At 38.2% G+C, this 22559-nt stretch overlaps 1 protein-coding gene across 1 annotated transcript; it reads left to right on the forward strand.

Annotated features, from left to right (window-relative positions):
- Positions 1–6632: 6632 nt before the first annotated feature.
- LOC146004310 (uncharacterized) lies at positions 6633–19652 on the forward strand. Its single transcript, XM_083143056.1, has 2 exons — positions 6633–7210; positions 19085–19652. Exons 1-2 carry the CDS (start codon positions 6772–6774, stop codon positions 19444–19446), a joined length of 801 nt encoding a protein of 266 aa, XP_082999182.1. The 5' UTR covers positions 6633–6771; the 3' UTR covers positions 19447–19652.
- Positions 19653–22559: the final 2907 nt, after the last annotated feature.

The following is a 22559-nucleotide window of genomic DNA, read 5'->3' on the forward strand; positions in this document are numbered from 1 at the left end:
GAGACTCCACGTGGAGTAGACGAGCAAAATGACAAATGCGCCCTTTGGCCTGAAGGTTGAATGTGATTGGACGAAAACAAGTCGCCCGCTATTTATCCCCACCCACGTTCGTGACGGCGGCTTTCTTCAGTTCTTCGACGTTAACGAAGTAAACGCGTGGACTATACTGAAAACACAGCAGTTTCTACAGGCAAGGCATAAAACTCCTCCCCCAACGTTGGCAGATGGTAATTGACAATGAAGGCGACTACACTACTGACTGAGTGAGTGTTGTTATGGCTGTGTATTGTTAGACTACAATAACAATGTTTCATTTCACCACCTGTGTACTTGTGTTAATTAATTATTGTATTCCTGTTAATGTATGTTATATAACGCTCTGAACTTATGCACCGACCCAATAAATCTATAACTATCTGGTAGTAATAAACCCGAATATCCTTTGTTGTCAAAACGTTTATCATCTGTCCACATCCAGGGCAAGATCAATTTACTATCAATTGTCCTTACCAACTTCCTTGAGGTACACTCACCGGAAATAGAAATGGGACACCTAGGTTAGGGTGTATCGAAAAAAACTTTTTTTCGAAATGTTAAGGTGGCTAGTGTGGAAAAGTGGCCATTTGTGACCAAAAACACGTCTGATTTTTTTCAGATTTTTTGGAGGTCGTTTAGGTGGCGCGCATCGACCTTGAAGTTTTGATAGTGATTTGGTTATGCAACACGCACAACAATTTCACAAAAATGTCATTATTTGGCTATTTCTTGTCTTTTTTCTGCATTATGGTCATTTATTGTTTTGCTTATGGCAAATATGTTACATTCGTGCCTCAGGGGTGCTTTCCTATGCTGTTTAAGTATGCTTTTGGTCAAAAATTGTCAATTTGAAGCTAAAAACTCCATTTTTTCTATTGATGGTTTCCAATTGGTTCCGACTGTGTTTTATTCGAAAGTTTTCCGATATAAAAGACTAAATAAAATGTTTTGACTTTCTAATTGCTAACAGCTCCTCAATTACTGTCCAGCGCTTCGCTTATTTACATAGCTTATTATGCTTTGAAAATAACCCAGAGCTCACCACGAGGAGGTGGCTGGGCTGCGAGCTCCACCACACCGGTGCGTACACCTTCATTACGAAGTATGTGTGGTTTGGGATCAAGAAGGAACCATCGATAACTGACGGAGCCCGACACCTCTAGAATTTGATCCACTTGTCCCGATTTCTCCCACACCACTTGAGAGATCAGATTAAGAGGGTCATTCAACAAGACGCATTCTTGGCCCATCCTGAAAATGTCGTGCTGGCTTTAATAACCGACCAAAACCCAGAAATAAGAAGTCTTGGTTGGCAAAGAATTAAGAAAGCAAGAGGATTGAAAAAAGGCAAAAGAATTCGCACTTTTATTATACGAATCATCAATTTTAATGCAGACCAATACTATGACATGGTTGATTGGGCTTCATGCTCCCTCCACGAGCCTCCGTTGACCAATAATATTACAAATGAAGAAGTAGATGACTACATTAAAAACAAAAAAATAGCGGAAATTCAAGACTTCCCCTGCCACACACATGGAGTGGAGCGACTTGTGAAAATTATCACAGAGGCTGCTTCTTCCGTTTTCGGCGCCAGCGCACGTGATGGCTACATCAAAGCGAAATTGGAATCTAGAGAACATATGCCAACATTTCGAACAAAAAGCTCCTTTTGCTATTTTTTTTTGCTTCATCTCTTGCATGTGCTGCTTCTTCAGTTAACTTGATTTGTATTTCTGACTATAAAGTTCAAGGAGAAAACTAGAAGAAAATCTTGGCCTGCCCCTTAGTAAAATTATGTTTGCCAACATGGGTGGAGCTCGCAGTCCAGCCACCTCCTCGTGGTGAGCTCTGGGTTATTTTCAAAGCATAATAAGCTATGTAAATAAGCGAAGCGCTGGACAGTAATTGAGGAGCTGTTAGCAATTAGAAAGTCAAAACATTTTATTTAGTCTTTTATATCGGAAAACTTTCGAATAAAACACAGTCGGAACCAATTGGAAACCATCAATAGAAAAAATGGAGTTTTTAGCTTCAAATTGACAATTTTTGACCAAAAGCATACTTAAACAGCATAGGAAAGCACCCCTGAGGCACGAATGTAACATATTTGCCATAAGCAAAACAATAAATGACCATAATGCAGAAAAAAGACATGAAATAGCCAAATAATGACATTTTTGTGAAATTGTTGTGCGTGTTGCATTACCAAATCACTATCAAAACTTCAAGGTCGATGCGCTCCACCTAAACGACCTCCAAAAAATCTGAAAAAAATCAGACGTGTTTTTGGTCACAAATGGCCACTTTTCCACACTAGCCACCTTAACATTTCGAAATTTTTTTTTTTTTCGATACACCCTAACCTTGATCCTAAAATGCTCGTTTTCATGCAATGCGTTATGTGTGTTGCCTAACTCTACGGCGAGAAAAGGATTTAAATAGCAAATTTTCAATGGCAACTTCTACAAACTCCGTAGAGGTATGCAATACACATAACGCCTTGCAGGCAAGTAAATTTTTCCTGATCTAGGTGCTCATGTCGCGATTCGATCCCGGAACTTCTTGCGTCGTAGGAGTGTTCTTTGTGAGTAATCAATTTCTTTATATCATCACTTACCCTCATTTTTCCGATTAGCCAAAAGTGTCAGAAAAGCAAAATAAAAGAAAATCAATCTATCTCTCTATATATAAAAATGGATGTATGTGTGTGTGTGGGTGTGGGGTGTGTATATATGTTTGTTCCGCCATAACTCTGGAACGCCTGCAGCAATTTCAACCAAACTTCGTACACATATTACTTGCAATCTGGAAAGAAATACTGTAAGGGTAAGACACACCTGGCACCCCTAGGGGTGGGGTGGGAAGAGGTGACATATAATAATAATCGAGAACCACCGATATTAAATTCCGCACAAACAGACATCCGTGGCTCTATGCAATCCGCACAACGATAGTGTCTCTCGGGTTGTCTAAGATTCAGGCTGTGTTGCGAATAGAAGCCATAGTTTTTGTGACACTCCCAATGAGGTTCAACTCCAAGTTCATCACCTATCGGCATGGGGGATGAGGGTGGGGTGGACATAAAATGACACAAATGATCTAGATTAGTGTCGAATCCATAGTTTTCGGAGTCGCTAAGCTAATTGGTGGCATTCACGATCACATTTAAAATTAGTTACATTTACATTATAGTTAGAATTCATTATTTTCCTGTCTAATACAAGATTGGGATAAATAAATACGCGGGCAATGCCGGGTAATCAGCTAGTCTTATATATATATATATATATATATATATATATATATATATAATGTATGTATGTATGTATGTATGTTTGTTCCGACATAACTCTCGGACGCCTGGAGAAATTTCAACCACACTATGTACACGTATCACTTACAATCTGGAAAGAAATACTGTGGGGGTAAGACACCCCTGGCACCGCTAGGGGAGTGGCCGGGAAGGGGATGACATGTAAAAATAATGGAAAACGACCGATATTAGTGTGGAATCCAAAGCTTTCGGGGTCGCTAAGATGAATAGTGACACTCCCAATGCCGTTAAGTTTATTTATTCTTGCTCCTGGAGGTGAAACTAAAAATGTTATTTATAATCAATATAGGACGGATTTACATGCCTAAAAAACGCGAAAATATGCATGCAAATATGCACTACAAAAGGCCAAAATATGCACTTAAGATATGCACTAAACATTTTCAAAACAACCTGATTTAAGTTTCTGTACGCCTTACATGCAAATTAAATGTATCAATAACTCAATGAACGCAATTAGAGAAATGAATGTGTGATAAATTGTGCTATTTAAGACCACAAAAAAATACTAATCTACAAATGTTTTTAGTCTCGTGTAATAAAATCATTATATTACACGCATTCCTTTGTCTGGAGGCTCGTTTTAAAAACGGTAATATTGCAATTATAATAATATACGTATTTAGTTGGAAACACTGTGCTCTTTTCGTTGAATTATTCAATATATTATTCTTTTACATTAGCATTCAAATACTCTAGATGTTATTTATTGTTGTTTTCATATATAGTGCATTAAATATATATCAATAGACAATAAGTACACAAATCCCAAGGACGCTATCTCAGTTTCTATAGGAGTACCATCTTTCCCCTTCCAATTACTTTAATAGTAAAATTAGGACCTGGTGGATGGTTATACGATCCAGAATGGTTTTTGGGGCTATGCGTGAATAGTGTTTGGGGTTATGCAGGAATGTTTTTTGCCAGAATGGTTTTTAGGGCTATTCGTGGATGGTCATACTATCCCGAATGGTTTTTGAGGCTATGCGTGAATGGTTTTCGGGGCTATGTAGTAATTTTTCTGTTTAGAAGATTGAAACACTGCTTTGCCGTTTGGAACACAACGCTAGTCAAGATTTTCCCGCCATTTTGCGTGTTCAGGAAGCGAGAAAAGAACGAACAATAATTACTCGATATGTCTACAATAGATACTAATTTCGTTGAAAAAAGTTAAATCCCTTGTTAAACAATGTTTCGCAATGCAGAATAGGTAAGTACGAATGTAAGAAAGTAGAGAATAAACGAGTTAGAGCGATTTCCCGCATATGACAGTTTTACCAAAGTTTATAAAAATCACTACGCACTATCCAAACAACTAAGGTTTTCTGTTACCAAAATTGGAAGCTCTGTTTGAGCGTGGTAAATTTCCATTTCGGCAAATTTCTGCCAAAAACTACTCTAAATACATGAAATGTATTACATGTTTAGAGCATACTTGACAATAATAAATAACTCTGCCGGCAATGGTAAACGCATCGTTACCTTCTACCCACTGTTGGAGCAATGTGCTGTTACTTGTTCTGCATTTATTGTCACTTCTGCAGCACACACACACACTCAGAGATTTATCAAGATGTCACATTAACAGATAATCCTCAAATTACGCAACCCCAGTGTTGTCCCTGGAATTTGGAAATGTGACTCCCATCTCTGAAAGGTCGTTTGTTGATGAAAGGGTGGGGTTTCTCTATCTTGGCAACCAGATCACCTGCAACGCTGTGCGATGAGTTTTGGAATGTCCTTGATCCAACTTGTACCCAAGACCAGACGAGGTAGGCTATTTTTTTAAAGCCAACACAAAGAATGTGGAAAATGAAGCAGACAAACTTGAAACGGACCATTACATGAAAATTGCTCCCAAATTCCCAATATATGCAAAGTATATGCACATTAAGCTAAAATATGCACTAACGTCCCAAATATGCATTTATATGCACTATAAAACTTTACCAGAGTAATCCACATCAAGTGAAATGGATAAATTCGTTGAGAGCATATGAATTTTCCTTTAGGAAAAAAAAACATGCAAATATGCAAAAATACTGTACTTATGCTTTTAAATATCTGTCAATAAAATTAGTTACATTTTACACTATAGTTAGAACCAATGATGTGCGTCTACGCGTAAACAACGATAGACTACATTCTACACGTAGACTATTTTATACACGTAGATGACGTAATCTATGTAAACAACATGACGAAAGGTGATAACTTAGCAAAGGGCGCCGTGGAATTGAAATAAAATTATACTTTGTATCAGTTGCTGATGTGTGAGGAAAACTTTTCATACTCTTTCTTCCAAATTCGAACAATTTCTCACCTAGGAAGAAACCTAATATATGAAATATTCTAGTGTTTTATGGGAAAAGAACAACTCTTGCCTCACGACTGCCATCTGTTGTTGTTTTTTGCATACTATTTATGTTCTTGCATAGTTGATGATAGAAGACAAGAGAAATTTGGTTTTGTTGTAAATAGGATTCTTTCCATTTCGTTTGAATCAATACAGTTGAAAATATCACTTTCCTTTCATGAAACCCTTGAAAATTAATTTTAATGCACTTTAGATTATCTGCGTAGTGTATGTAAACTACAACCCATATGTAATCTACGCGTAGATTACGTGTAGACAACGTATGTAGACGTAAACTTATAGTCTACGGCACAACACTGGTTAGAACTTGTCATTTTCCTGTCTAATAGAAAATTGGGATAAATAAATACCGGGGCAACGCTGTGTAATCAACTAGTCAATAAATGAAATGTAAGGACTGGGAATAGAGGAGGGTTCCTATCCTCTTCATTTCAAACACTTCTTTAACTTACAAGTGCACCATTAGGCACGCTGGCTACACATTAGGGATTATTCTCTGCAGAGAATGAAAGTGAGGGTTACTAACTCATATACGTGTTCGGAATCTGCCAAAGTCAAGAAGTTTCACACCGTAAATGAAATCTTCAATTGACACGCCCGCTGGCCAAAAGATTGTTAAGTACACACCGCCATCAAACAAATGAAGGTCTTCACTTTTATTGCATACAATATATGCATGCTCCAGCGAACTTGAAAGAGTGCGCGATTGGGTGTCAAGTGAGACATGTCACACTTCAAGCCACAATACGTGAACTTTCTTCAACAGTTCTGGCGACGAGATCTTGAGATATTGACCATTTCACTTGATGAATTAGATAGGCCGCGTGAATGGACATAAATGATCGCCTTTGAACGATTCAATTACTAGTTTCTGTTCGGAGACACACGGTGAAGGTTGTTCCAGACACCCGATCATAAGTTCTTTCAGAGGGCGTTCGTTATTCAAATGCTAAAGTCAACGTGAGTGCTTAGTCGTCATCTTGTAATACAGTCGCCATCTTGTAATAGTGCTTCCACCAGAATGCGCGCCTTACACTGTTCATTGTTGCTCCTTGCAACAATAGGATGCGCTCTGGGTGCAACAAAATCCGTCACAGACTGCATCCTAAGTATGGACATAGAGTGTGTGAAGTCTAAAGTGCTGAGTAACCTGTTGAAGATAGAGAGAATGAGGAGTTACAAGCTGACGGAAGGAGTGGAGCTAGTACGCCTTTCTAACGCTAGCAGCGCTGCGGTCAACAGCACGAGGAGACACTGGACTGCAAGATCGAAAGGCCAGGTGGAGGATACTTTGGTGGAGGAGATGGCCAGAATGGTGAACACCCATGGAATAAAAATCAGTGCAGTTCCCGGGCTCGAAATCTTTGTTTCGCGCCTCAAGGACAGGAACGGACTGTTTGACGTCAGAGTTTTGGCAACAGAGGGCGGTGCAAGGACAATGAGTGAATTCGGTGGAAAAGGTAGGTTAAACTATCTTATTACTACTATTATTTATGCATTTGTTATGAGTGCCTAAAGGGAGGTACAAGTGAAGTCACTTGAATATTAATCTAGAAGTGAAATTTTTGAACAATTTCTTAATTATTCTTCAATTCTTACTTATATTTGCATTAGTTTTCCTAATTTCAACTTTTCTGCTATTCTGCAATATCGTCTTCCTTGCTATGGTTCTTTATATTTCCTGTACTACAGTTCTTCTTCCGTTCTTTCGTTTATTTTCTTAGGTATAGGACCTAGACAAGTCTCGACCTCGTCTGACTCGTCTAGTTAAAACGAGATTGTCTCGGTAAAAATCGAGACTTATAGTTCTGCGACTTTCGTATGGCATTCAAAAATATTTACCAAATCCACTCGCATACGCAAAGGGGCCTGATCTTGCATGCACAGAATTTTTGAGAAGTATTTATTTAGTTTAAAGATGAATTATTCATGAAGATTAAGCACATACAGGAGATGCACTACGAAGAAATTTCAACGAAAAATGCAGATTCCATCAGGACTCGAACTCCGATGTCTTGCATACCGTGCCATTGCTCTACCACAGAGCTATCGAGCTATAATTAATATAATTATTACATGAATAGGTTAAAATAGAGATATAACAATACGTATCCATTATCTAGCTTAACTGCAGTAAAGATTACATAAACACAACAAGTGCGCTAGCAAAGAAATTAGCATAAAATATATGCAGAATTGAATATTTACTGAATAACAAAAAAGGTTGTTAGACCCAGTTGGCAAAAAATAAAGTTCCTGATTAATATTTTGTTCATATTATTATAAATAGCAGTGTGCATGCATAAATCTTTTGTACTGTCCTTTGTAGCCGTACGATCCCAATATAATATTTGCCTTCTAGACCCTACCTTGAAAAAATCCTGCTCCGCCAGTAAACATATCCAATTTTTTTACACTACGCGAGTTCTTCAGATATATCAAATCAAGCCCATATCTACCTGATTATTTACAGGTATGTCCTACATTTTGTTTACAGTAATTGCAAAGCATTAGCGGCAATTGTGAACCTGCGCTGTGTGATTACGTATGTTCAGGATAAACTTTCGGATTTCGAGGGTTCGTAGCGTCGAAACGAGGCATCAAAAGAAAGAAAAACGTTATTAAAAATAGTTATTTGCCTTAATGACCTCTATACCCTGCCAAACTTCATGCTGCAAAACGTTGTTCATACCCTACCTTTCGAGATTCGAGACACTACAGCCAAGGGTCGTTATTTGAAATGAATGTCAGCGGTTCATTCAACTTCACGCTTTTTTCCCGGAAAGCTGAAGAGAAGAGAGATAAATAGTGATGGAGCGATTTTTTAAACAGGCTAGAGAAGATAAAATCAGTTTAAAGAAAGCAGTGGCGTATACTGAGTCCGAGATCTGAGCTATCTCACTATGTCACGTGGTCCTAGGCTATAAATAGAAATAAGTTTACAATCACATAAGAAATCAGGTTGCCAACTCATAAGAAATCAGATTGCCAACTCATAAGAAATCAGATTGCCAACTCATAAGAAATCAGATTGCCAACTCATAGGAAATCAGGTTTGCCAACTCATAAGAAATTAAGTTGCCAACTCATAAGAAATCAGGTTGCCAACTCATAAGAAATTAGGTTGCCAACTCATAAGAAATCAGGTTGCCAACTCATAAGAAATCAGATTGCCAACTCATAGGAAATCAGCTTGCCAACTCATAAGAAATTAAGTTGCCAGCTCGTAGGAAATCAGATTGCCAACTCATAAGAAATCAGGTTGCCAACTCATAAGAAATCAGATTGCCAACTCATAGGAAATCAGCTTGCCAACTCATAAGAAATTAAGTTGCCAGCTCGTAGGAAATCAGATTGCCAACTCATAAGAAATCAGATTGCCAACTCATAGGAAATCAGGTTGCCAACTCATAAGAAATTAAGTTGCCAACTCATAAGAAATCAGATTGCCAACTCATAAGAAATCAGGTTGCCAACTCATAAGAAATCAGATTGCCAGCTCGTAGGAAATCAGGTTACTAACTCATAGGAAATCAGCTTACCAACTCATAGGAAATCAGCTTGCCAACTCATAAGAAATTAAGTTGCCAGCTCGTAGGAAATCAGGTTACTAACTCATAGGTAATTAAGTTGCCAACTCATAAGAAATCAGATTGCCAACTCATAAGAAATCAGGTTGCCAACTCATAAGAAATCAATTTGCCAACTCATAGGAAATCAGCTTGCCAACTCATAAGAAATTAAGTTGCCAGCTCGTAGGAAATCAGATTGCCAACTCATAAGAAATCAGGTTGCCAACTCATAAGAAATCAGATTGCCAACTCATAGGAAATCAGCTTGCCAACTCATAAGAAATTAAGTTGCCAGCTCGTAGGAAATCAGATTGCCAACTCATAAGAAATCAGATTGCCAACTCATAGGAAATCAGGTTGCCAACTCATAAGAAATTAAGTTGCCAACTCATAAGAAATCAGATTGCCAACTCATAAGAAATCAGGTTGCCAACTCATAAGAAATCAGATTGCCAGCTCGTAGGAAATCAGGTTACTAACTCATAGGAAATCAGCTTACCAACTCATAGGAAATCAGCTTGCCAACTCATAAGAAATTAAGTTGCCAGCTCGTAGGAAATCAGGTTACTAACTCATAGGAAATCAGGTTGCCAACTCATAAGAAATTAAGTTGCCAACTCATAAGAAATCAGATTGCCAACTCATAAGAAATCAGGTTGCCAACTCATAAGAAATCAGGTTGCCAACTCATAAGAAATCAGATTGCCAGCTCGTAGGAAATCTGGTTACTAACTCATAGGAAATCAGGTTGCCAACTCATAAGGAATCAGGTTGCCAACTCATAAGAAATCAGGTTACCAACTCCAGAGTCACCACCATCATCTCACTGATATGAATAATTTTATTAACGATTCTGATCGATTCTTCTCCTGTATTTTATTATCTAGTCTTCAGGCTTTGCATATAACCTAGGTAGCATAGAATGTACACTCCTGAAAGGAAGAATTGCAAAAAAGTTAGAACGAGAGATACAAAGAGAACGGGGGAATGGGGAGGTGTAAGTCAGATAAGAGTAAATAAAGGACAGTAGCAAGAGATGAATTGCAATTCCGGCGTAGAGAATAGAGATACGCAATGGAAGGAAGAAACAGCAGCCAGACGGATAGACCGTACCCAGAACATTTTAAGTGGGGAGGGAAATCCGAAAATGTGGGGAAGAAATCCGAAGTACTGTAAGCACAGTATTGCAGCTAGGCGTATGCAATTGTAGAGTTGCAATATTGTGTTACAGCCAACGGCAAAGATAATAGCAGGCAAGTTGTCCATCGCTACTTTCATTAATTTTTCTTCCACCGCCTTTGATGTTCAGAAACGGAATTCGGTTGATTCGAGGAAGGTGTTATCCGCTAGTCATTGGTGTTTTTAATTCAATTCATTATCATCAGAGTGTGGAAAAGAAAATGATTGATATTGGTGATGGATATTTCGCCCACTTTTGCCGTTGGGTGTACAAAGTAACGGAATAGAAAATAACTCGCCGATAGAACACCTCCCCGGCCCGACATGGCTTACATGATTCTTATTGTTTACCTTCAATTCTCAGAAGTATTCGAATAGAACTCTATTCCGCAAATTAATTGTTTTCAATACCACTACCACTGTACAGCCATGATAATTCTATGCTTAGAAAATAATATATTTACAAATTTAAAGATACGTATTAGCAATGATTCTAACAATGATGAACATGTCTTAATGTGAGTTAACTAATGTTTCGCAGTTCTAAAAAAGTCGGAACAGTAGTTGAAAAGAACGGGCTGTCCCATCTAAATCGGTATCCTTGCATCAATGATGACAAAACTAAAATGATCAAATAATGCAGACTGCAGACCTCTCCACAATATTTTATTTTAAATCAAGGACCAAATCGAAATTATTTCGAAATCTGATAAACCGTCATGCTATTTTCGTAAGTGTTAATAGGTTCACATTAAAACATTTCATAGCTCAAGGAAGGCAGGGCATGGCCCTCATGGCCCCTCTCCTGGGTACGGGCCTGGAGGAAGACAAGAAGCTGTACAACTGAAATTATAACACCTGTATACTTTAATTTATGAATATCTAGATTATGCCCGCTCGTTCTAAGTTTTCTGCGTCATATTTAAATGACAGCAATACGCCTACGCTTCAAAGGTATATTAACTCTGTGGTCAACAAATGGCATGCTCTACGAGATATTAACCCCATTAATAAAGCGTGAAAGGTCTATTGAAAAGTACACCGTGTATCAAAAAGAATCATCCGATTTAAAAGTTCTATATTTAGGAAACCAATGGACATAGAACCTTGTAGTAAGTTGTAAAATACATGTTGGAATATGAAGTTTCACTTACAATACGTTTTATGTTGTTGCAGGTAGGTACGTTCCGAAAATCTTAACGAAACGAATTTAAAGAAGGTAACTGGGCTCATCAACCTAGTGAAACGAGTTATTTTCCAGACTTATGGGACACTCTAGACGAAAGCGCAGGCGCAGCGTCCTCGTGGCGTCGAGCGGAAGGCATGTCCTTCTGGCAGAAATAAACTCTACTGTGGGCATTGTTACTCATTTTAATCACATTGTAAGAACAGTTGAGGCACACTCGTCTTACGCATGTTGCTTCATATCGCTCTCTGTTAAAATTATAATACATTTTCCGAACTAGTGCAGTTTAAAGCCATCATGCACGCGCGTTGTCTGCACGCAGCAAACGATTCTCACCGAACAAACCAGTCTCCTGGCCCGTGCGTTTGGTGAATCTCGTTCTTGCACGAGAAGCACGGAAAGCGACTTTTGGGACAGCATAACGAAATGCACGAGAGCACTTATGGGACGACCATTTACCATAACTCGTTTAACGCGTTCAACTCGTGCGACTTTCGGAAGGGGCGCCTGGTGCTGTTCACTCTTTAGTCCGCTTCAAGATGGCATCCCAACAACCGAAAGCTTTCTGCGTTCTCCACTTCAACAAATGTGGTCCGTTACAGTTGTGCAGCGTGAGTTTCGTCGTAAATACGGTGCTGCACCACCTACTGCTCACAGTATTCGACGTTGCACGCAGAATGCTGCCTGTTGCTGGGTAGCCATCCGGACGCGGACTAAAGAGTGAGCTGCACCAGTGGCACCTACTTGCAACAAAGTAAACCTTATTGCAAGCAAAACTTTATATTCCAGCATTTATTCTACAACTTACTGCAAGGTTCTATGTCCATTGGTTTCCTAAATATAGCATTTTTAAATCTGATGATTCTTTTTGATACACCCTGTATAATACCTACAGTTTATATGATAATAGAAATTTGCAATTCTTTTCAATTTGGTTTGACAGAGCTTGGAACTAAATAGTTTACTTTCAGCTAATTTTTGCGGAGCAGACAGGTTTTCCTCGCCTGTACTGCCAGCGCAGATCATTGAAAATGTCCAAGGGCCAATCAGGACATGGCACTTCAAAAACAGCACAAGAGCAAAGTAGGGACTGAAAAGCCACCAGCCCTTTACTTCAAGGAACCGGATGAAAACACCAACCTTCAGTCCTTTGAAGGGCAGAACTACCAAGACACTCAAGAAGGGAACAACAGCAGAAAAAAGGAATATCCCTGCAACACATCGGACGAGGGAGACATCAATGACGAAATCCTACACCTATCCCAAAAAAGCCAATCCGTAAACATATCCAAACAACTCAGAAAGTCAACCCTATTGACATCTCAAATACCTTCCACCCTCTCTTCACAGACAACAAGACAATGAAGCCACATGCTGTCTACATCTACAATGCATTAGTTGCCAACTCACCTCAACGGTGATGAAAAACGTCGACGACGAAGAAGCAAAAGTTCGACCACTCCATGCTGGCATGAAGCTACGGCTAAAATCCAGACAGTCGTACGACAAGCTCATCAGTTTTTGCAAAGAGCAGTTGCTGAGTTACGCTACAGAAAAACCCAGAGAGAACGACCAATGAAAGTAGTCCTAAATAAAGTAGTCTTTAAGTAAACTTCAATTCTAGAAAAATCGCCAAAGTGCACACCGAATAAGAAATTTGTAGTCAGTGCTGAACAAGTTGGAACTCTCCAAAGAAAAACCACCTCAACAACGAAACGAAACAAGCACCAATTATATATTTGACCCACGATCAACGCCCATACGCTTGCGATATTCATGAACAAACGTTCTCAAAATTTAAATTTTAAACTGTCCCTTTTCCGTATGAATCCCTCTGAAGCAGCTTGTGTTTATAACGCTGTTGAATATTATTCAAACTTATTTTAAACATACAGGAACGTCAGAGGCGTTCCGTGACCTTTCGTGATAGGCCAGCAATGGGTTAATTTTTCGTTTCGGTTATTTATAACAATTTCAAATATAATATAGGCCTACACACATACCTAATTACAATAATGTGCATAATGGTGACGTATCGGGCTTGAGTGTGTGAAGTGCATACATACCGTAAAATCAAATTTTCGCTGCAAGAAGAAAAACAGCCCCTCGATATAAACTTGTAAATTTCAACCATGAAGAAAATAATGATTTACTTGATATTTGAGGGGAACTGTAAATTAAATTACGTTCTTTTTTAACCCTGAAAATAATAAACATCCTATTAGCATAAAGTTTCGATCTTAAATAAACGGACGGGTTTCGGTTTCTTACTTATTTCTCATAAATAGCATACGACTGGCGATCACTGCCTAAGTTCATAATGTAATTTCTTGATTACTATAGAGTTTTAAACATGAAATCGTACCGCGTTAGGTGGTGCTACGGATGCACAGAGAATTCTGGAAGTTAGCAACACTTGTGGCTAGTGTGGACGACTTCTTTCCAACACCCTTGCCAAAGACAGATGCGGTCTTGGTGTCGCTTGCTCTCGGCATTTTTTCTTCGTAAACGGGCATGGACAGTGACCATGCAAGAACTGCATAAGTCACTCGAAAAGCGGGGAGAAAGGCGAGCAGTCCTCTTCCTCTAACGCGGTCAGTCGTGCCGCATCGCCCAGCGTCGTCAAGGGTGCAGCCGGTTTATGTAGCTGCCTTCTAAAACTGTCCGCTAGTACGTTTACACTGCAATGTCACACTGCGGTTATAGAAACCGTATCGCAGAAAATAAATCACAACGCTGTTGTTCTCTCGTGGGCCATGTTCAAAAACTCCCTTGTCAAAAAGTTACTGTACACACTTGTTGTTCCGGAATCCGATCCAGGAACCGCAGCCAATAGGAGCCGTCGATGAGGTAAAGTGAGGCTGCTGTGTTCCCAGCAGATATCACAACAGGGACGGCGGGCAGTGTTTCTACAAGAACCAAGGGAAGGAACGCGTGCGATAGAATGGGACTACATGGAGAGGGGTAACGTGACTGCAGCGTTTGCGTTTCGCCCATTTCTACCTTGTAGCTTAGATTCTCGAGACAGCCAGCACCTGGATTAGTCTTTCATGCTCACAAGTGGATAATTGTTTATCGTCAGGTCCGTATTCGATCCAAGTTGCGTATTGTTTCATTTCAATACGAAACTCGGACCCTATTTAAACTGATTCGGAAAAAAATGTTTCTGGACCGTATTTAAATTGAGCCGGGAAAAAGGTTCCTGGACCGAATTGAAATACTTTACAGATAAAAAGGTTCTTTACGGTCCAGAACCCATTTACGCTTGTTGCTTTTCTCTCCTGGACCCGAATTGAATTTATTTAAAATTCCTGGACTTTTAAGAACCCTGTTTAGTACAAATAAGGGAAGTGTCAATATCTGGATAGATAATTTGGGTGATCATATCATCTTGTCTCGACTCTCCAAATAAAGAAAAAAAACCGATCCTAATAATACAAAAAAGGGGGGGAAATGTAGAATTGACTGGCTAAGAATGACACTGCTTTATGAAATTTCTGGACACATAACTGTCCTCAAATGAGGATGTTCAGCGATATACGTTAGCACATATGGTTGCTAAAATAATGTCTAGAAAAAGAATTATGAAAGCGGGACTCTAAACCAGGACCAGTGGAATTGTAAGAGAATTTCGTATGAATGAGCTGAAAAGTGTATGAAATATTTTCAGTGGGTTGCTTCCCTTTCTTTCTCTCTCTTTCTTTTTCATTCTTTCTCTGTCTCTCTTCCACATTCTCCTTACCTTTTTCTATCTCTCCAATTCCTCTCCTCCTTTCATTCCCATTCTTTCCTTTGTGTGTGCAAAGGATTTGTTCCCGATTCAGGATTCCCAACTCAGGAACTCTGGAAATTCCAATGAAAACAGTGTGCCATCTCAGGAACGCATCTTTACCAGCTGGATATTTTCCCAACTCAGGAAGACCTACTAATTGCCTCGGGGAAGAACGAATTGTCGTTTAAAAAAGGTGCCATTATTCACATCTGTGCAAATGCTAACCTAGCCTACAAGCAAACTATCTGCAACGTACTCAAAATATATTATTATAGGAAAGACGAAACTTCTCGACAAGCGCAGTACTTTTTTCTGCAAATGGATGTGTGTATATATATACGTACACTCTGTCCAAGCTATCTATGGAGCAGGCGAACAAAAACAAGTCTCTGCGCAAGTGGTGACGCGAGCTGGCTCCACCAATGAACACGTGAGAGGAACGGGATTGCTTGGAGTGGGGAAGAGAGTTCGGTTAGCAGAAATCCCAGCAGCGTGTACTGCTTCACTCTGTCCTCTCGATTTCACCCACTTCTCTGACGCAACCTTGCTCCAGAGATAAGTGGGACAGGGTATATTATTTCAGGGATCTCAAAAACCATTTCTTGCCTCTCCCCCTTCCCTCCCGAGGCAGCGATTCCTGAGTTGGGAACTTTCGACTTCAAACATTGAACCTGAAAATATATATTTCTGAATTGGAAACATTCCACTTCGAATATTCCACGTGAAAGTATAAGTTCCTGAATTGGAACATCCCACTTCGAATATTCCTGGTGAAAATATATGTTCCTGAATTGGAAACATTCCATTTGAATATTCCAAGTGAAATATAATAAGTTCCTGAATTGTAAACATCCCACTTCAAACATTGCACCTAAAAATATCGGTTCCTGATTTGGAAACTTTCGTCATAGTTCCTGAATTGGGAAGTTCTGAGTTGGGACATCACTCACTAGGTGGCAGTCTGTCTGAATTTTGAAATTTTTGTAGACGATATTGGCCACACAGCTACTGAACGTAGATTGAACTTACGTTCAGTTGCCTAAAATGGGATAGAGACTACATAATTCCCAAAACTTAACTTCTGTTTTTTTCTACTATATATTTATTTCATTTTCTGATATGTGTGTTCCAGAATCACACATGTGGCTCAATCAGAAAAGGCCCTTCAAAAGATAGGAAAAGGAAGAGACCTCCAATGAATTATCTGGCCAACCGCTGACACACCCTTCTTTGTGCTAAATACATTTTGCTTAATATATCTCGCATATTTTTCATCATTTCCCCTTGCCCCTGCCAATTGTCCAGTAAAATACTAGAATTATTCTTAATAACAAGTTATCAACTCACATAATAGTTTGAAAACAAAATTTAAAACAATATATTTTGAGGCAACAATTGGATATCTTACCAACTTTTCTTAAATTTATCTTTATCATTACTTTGTTGTTGTTATTATTATTATTATTACATGAAGCTGCAACACACTTCTATATTATTGTTACTTTTTATTATTTCTGTATTCTTTATTATTCCGTACGTACTTTTTTGTCACACATTTCCGTATTGACAAGATTTGGTTGTAATAACTGTCCAAGAGGGAGATAAATGCTACTTTAATAAAGATAAAAATTAGTCTGATATAATTTGTTACACAGCTATATTTCAACCCTACAGTACATTAAATTTCTCTATTAGACGCACACTTCCATCTATATTCGAAACTTAAACTTTTGAATATCATATTTGTATTCAACTGCTTGGATTAAGCTTTTGCTACTCTTAAGAGATGTTTGGTGACAGTCTCTGCCAAAGGATTATATTATAACATGAAATAAAAATTCAGCCATTCAGCAACGTTTATCAGTAGACAAGGATCTTAATCTAAGTTTTAGGATTTTTTAATTTCAATTTTCAAAGCAAGTGGAAATATAGGAGTTTTAAGGATTATCTGAGTTCATAGAAATGTCCTCCAAATCAAAACTTATTAGAAATGATCATCGTCGCTAGCCGGTTTAGAAATTATTATTATGCAAAACACTACAAATTATGAATATGGTACGAACAAAATTTTAGAACCACTACGAAATGGGATTGTAATTGCTCCATCTTGTGTCATTATCTGCGAATTATTGTTTTATTCACAGTATACATTACACCATGCACAACATTATAAATGTTCAAGCATTTGGATTCTGTTTAACAAGATTCAACTACGGAAAACGAATCTTGAATCCTATTAAGGGTGCATAAATGAAGTTGAATACTAATAATGTCCTATTTTATTCAGGAAAATTAAAAAATGATGGGATCTCCCCCCCCCCGCCACGTGGGTCCCCTTCGGTGCAGCTATAACACATACCTATATAAATTAAATGGTGTTAGACATCCAGAAAGGATGTTAAGACAAGTTGTCAATCTCTCAACATTTCAAAACCGTTCGTACATTTCAAATTAATTGTATTTTGCTCTCCTGTTCTGTACAATTGCAGTTCAAAGATTCTTGTACGTGTATGTGTGAATGTAACAATACTTCAATACACCATTGTACGTATGTGTGTGTACGTACAGTGGGATCCTTGAGTATTACCGTGCAAATTGTCCATGACTATTTTCATTCATTTTTCTCTTACATCCTAAGTGTTTTTAAGCGATGGAGTTTTATGTATGATGGTGCAGAAGTTGTCAACAGCTTGTTTTGAGTTTTCTTTTAATTCTTAAAGCTCTTACTGGGTCAAATAAAGTGCACGAACATGGTGATGGACAATTTTCATGGTAATACTCATGGATCCCACTGTACACGCTTATTGGAGTATTGAAGGTATTATTATCAGCCCCAAAACGTATTAATCCGTAGAGTCAAATACACTTGAAAGTTTTAATTGTCCAAATTTCGGAAATTGGTTGGGTACTTTTGGGATGCTTTGTTTATTAATTGTTGCACTTTCTGTTGCAATTCTATCTCAGCATTAGGAATATTTCTATTCGATTTTCTAAAGTTTTGTTTGCGTTCAATTCATATTGGCAGATTCTTTATTGATAAATAAAAAAGTGACATTTAGCATACGGTCTGACGTCCATATATGATCTGAAATTACTGTACATATTGCGGCCAGGATCATACAGTTGCCCACACTGCGTTAAGAGGAAGGCATCCCAGTGCTCTTGTTTGAGAGGTCATTCCATGCCATCATAGTGTATGTGCAGTCACATACATTTCTATGTTGGAAATCAATGGGTGTGTTACAACCCAGAAGTGTCCATGACGGTACAACATACTTGTAGATTATTGGGGGCGAAAGTGCATAGGCTATTATGTCACATTGTACTGATTTACCACCTTCGTGAATAATATGATATATTATTAGAAAAGGAAATCTATAGGGCAATAGGCATAACTGGACCGGCTTCCCGCCAAAGAAGCAGACGCCAGAGGGGGCTGTCTCAGCGAAAGCCAATTACGTCGTCGAACCGACCAAAGCGTGTTGAAAGCTTCAATAACCTCTGCATGTTATGGTTTTTACCCGTATATAATTATGTCATAAGGGAAATAGACTGGTGTGAATCTCGCCAGCAATACATCTCCGTAAGTTTTGTTATGATAAATTCTGTTTCTTTTGTTTTACAGGCATGATAAAGAAGCTGAGAAAATACCTTCCATTCTTAATGAGCTTCCCGATGTTCGGCCAAATGCTGGTGCAACCTGTTGTGTTGGTGGCCCTGGCATTCCTGTCTTTCAAATCGCTGCTTGTTGGCAAGCTTGCTTTGGTGTTAGCCATCGTCAGCATTTTGAAGCACAGCGCCAATTTCAACAAGCGAAGAATGGACCTACTAGGCATGAACAAACCGGGGATCCCTCAAAACGTCCCAGAAGGGGAATTCAATAACAACTTCCCGAGCATGGATCCTTTTAACTTCTACAATTCTTACTGGCAGGCGCTGCAAAATGACCAGCAGCAACAAGCGAATGAGCAACCGACTTTTACATGATAACCACCGCTAGTGAGGACAATGATATGTCGGAATATTTATTAATGAACAGTTACAATCCGAATCATGATGCCTCAGAAAATAAAAGGGTGAACAATTTTCTGAGAACCTCTTGTCGCACTTGGACAGATCGTTGTGGCAAGTACAATTTTATAGTATTTAACTTATGTAAGTAATTTATTGTTGCTATTCGAATATCGTTGCCATGTTGCGTATGAGTGCATGTCATTTATTTATGGACAAAAACGGCCAATAAACTGTTAGGTTCAAAATAAATTAATAAAGTGTATATAACAAGATTCTTGTACATTTGTAATAAATATTTTTCAAAAGTTAATAAGTGCGTTATTTTTTATGGTATCATTCTGTCTTGATCAGTGATGACTCTTCTGTAATAAATTACGTTTTAGACCATCCTCTGTGGCGAAGTGGTTGCCTGAGCGTGTTACTGCAACACAACGCTTTCTAGGTTCGTTCCCAAGAAAGATATGGGTTGTAGATAATCGATGTAAATAAACAAAATAGAAGCACTGTTTCAGAACACATTATGTTCTCATGTCAGACCGAAATTTAATCTCTTTTGAAGAGGGTTGTATTGTTATTTTAATATAATTATTTCACGTGATTTTTGAAGATACGACACAATCACCGTGATAACAAAAAACATGTTAAGTCTTAACCAGGATTCGAATTCAGTACCTATGAATTCATATCAAGCTCACAGATATATTAGAGAATACATGATTGTACGAACCCCATGTGACAAACTGTGTACAGTCGGATGCAGAAATGGTGGTACAAGGCAACGAACTCTGACGCAACGTCACTGCAACAAACACATTGGACGTCAGACAAATGCAGCAAGAGCTCATGAACATTTATATTAACTTTATTTTGCTTCGGACTGTACCACAATACAACGACCATACTTAGTTTCTACTCAGTTAGTGGTGCCTTCATGTGATAAAGTCATAAGTAGGGCTCGTAAGTTGAGGAAATATCTTTTTTTCCCTAGTTTCCGAAGACGAGGCCCAACATAATATATGTTTATTTTTGGTCATTGTAGGCCAGAAAAGGGTGGGTTTTATTTGTCCTTTTTTGCCTTTTTCGGTGTTTTTATGGCTTATTGGTCCTTTTTTAGCCTTTTTAAGGTCTTAACGGCTTTTTTTGCAACTTCACCTTCTTTCGACTACGTTTTTACTGCCCATTCTCAATTCGAATCATTATCAGTTCATCACCTCTTAAACATCCTTTCTGTAGTAAATAAATAAAAAAAGAAAGAAAGAAATATATTTGAACCATCCCTGAAACGAGAGAAAAACGTAATGAAACCTATCATTCAGTGCTCTCAAAGGTGAGTGATGATGTACAGCAACAATTGGAACAATGTGAAGGTGAAATAGGAAAAGCCGTCAGCAAAAAAATGAAACTAGTGCTTGAAAAAACCAGGGGTAACAAATTATGTGCAAGATAAGTGAGTGTGAGTGTTTTTGAAGAGGAATTTTGACCACGAGATCTCACTTGCTTCAAGTATGCACCCCTAACATCCGTTCATATGGAGAGAAGTTTCTCGATGTTTCGCAACGTGCTGTCTGAAAACCGACGATCCTTTACACATAAGAACCTGGAGATGACTACTGTGAAATACTGCAATGCCAACTGCGGTAAGGTTTCCGAAGTCCTATTTCTGTAACCCTAGTGTGGTTAGGTCAAATATGATTCTTCAAATATGATTTTTTGAATTATGTTAATCTAAAAAATATATAATGTCTGAAAGAAGATGCATTTCATTCATATAGTTTTTTTTCGCACTGTGTGTTCCATACTACCAGAATTTTGTATTTTTTTTATTCATTAAATATGTATTTAAAACTGAAGTTATTAATTAATTTGGATCACATTTATACGTCCTTTTTTTCGTTTCTAGGTCCTTTTTTTGATATTTTTAGGTCTTTTAATAGGTCTTTTTTTGGCAATTTATAGGTCTTCAACTTCCGAGCACTAGTCATAAGCTACTTCTTTTGTTAGGCTATCGGTGTGAGTTAGTTTCGCTTTTCATTTTTTCTTAAAACTGAAGAGGGTTGTATTGTTATTTGAGGTTCTCCTACTAGCCTATTTCTTAAAATATAAATTGTATAAACATATGACTACATATTGTTGTAACATACCTAAGAATATCGGCAACTAAAACATATTAAATGGGTCATCTGCGTTTTCTTATACATGCACTTTATGTTAGATTTCCGATCTCAAATTTCGAAAACAATTTTAAGTAGTATGTACACAAAAATTAACAGTTCCATATATCAGAGACACATTAAAATCAGATATTTTGTGTTTCGCTTGGTTCGTACTTAGCAATTGTGTATTGCGGAACATAGTTCAAGGTGCCATTATGCTTTTTCCACGAAAACAAACACTTTTTCTACTAAAATAACTCATTTTCCCAAGCGTTTTTTAAGTGCTACGGAACGCACGTAACGGTGCGATATCGCTTGCTTTGCGAATGATATTGAGGCTTTTGTTTTAGAATATCAGTGTTTCCAACTACATTATGCAAGAAAATTGCTATGTTCCACGAATTATTGTGTTATTAAATTATACTTTCAAGTCACGAAACATGCACAGTTCGGTAGGTTAGGTTATTTTAGGTTAGGTTAACATTGTAGAAATTAAGAGATTAACTTCCCATTACGTTAGGTTAGTTTAGGTTAACAGTAAAAATTAAGAGATTAACTTACCATCATAGCATCTTATGGATCTATGCCATTTTCTCGTAAAAAAAGGCGCGTTTGGAAACCCTTCTTCCACTGGCGACACCGCGTGACTATCGACGCTCGCGCCATCTGCAGGTACATAATGGAAACAACGGCATAATGTTGTCGCTTCACACAAAAGGCAAGCTCATTAAATGAAAAGTGATTATTTCTTGTTCTGCAGCATTCTACGGTGAAGTTTTCAGTTTGCGCAGGATTTCGTCCTCTGCTGAAACGAGTTTTCGTTAATACTTTTCTTAGTAAAAATGAAGAAATGTGTCTCCGATATACGGAACCGTTACCCACAAAACACATGTATAATAATTCGATGTATTGTGATGGTTATACTATACCTTT

Source organism: Lepisma saccharinum, chromosome 21 (genome assembly GCF_977018435.1).
Source record: "Lepisma saccharinum chromosome 21, izLepSacc3.1, whole genome shotgun sequence".
Classification (NCBI taxonomy): domain Eukaryota; kingdom Metazoa; phylum Arthropoda; class Insecta; order Zygentoma; family Lepismatidae; genus Lepisma; species Lepisma saccharinum.

What these genes read in the sequence shown, in the direction of transcription:
- LOC146004310 (XM_083143056.1), top strand. Translation starts at nt 6,772, where the DNA reads ATGCGCGCCTTACACTGTTCATTGTTGCTCCTTGCAACAATAGGATGC. An exon ending in GAGTGAATTCGGTGGAAAAG is followed by an intron (nt 7,211 to 19,084) that starts GTAGGTTAAACT and finishes TTTGTTTTACAG; the next exon opens with GCATGATAAAGAAGCTGAGA.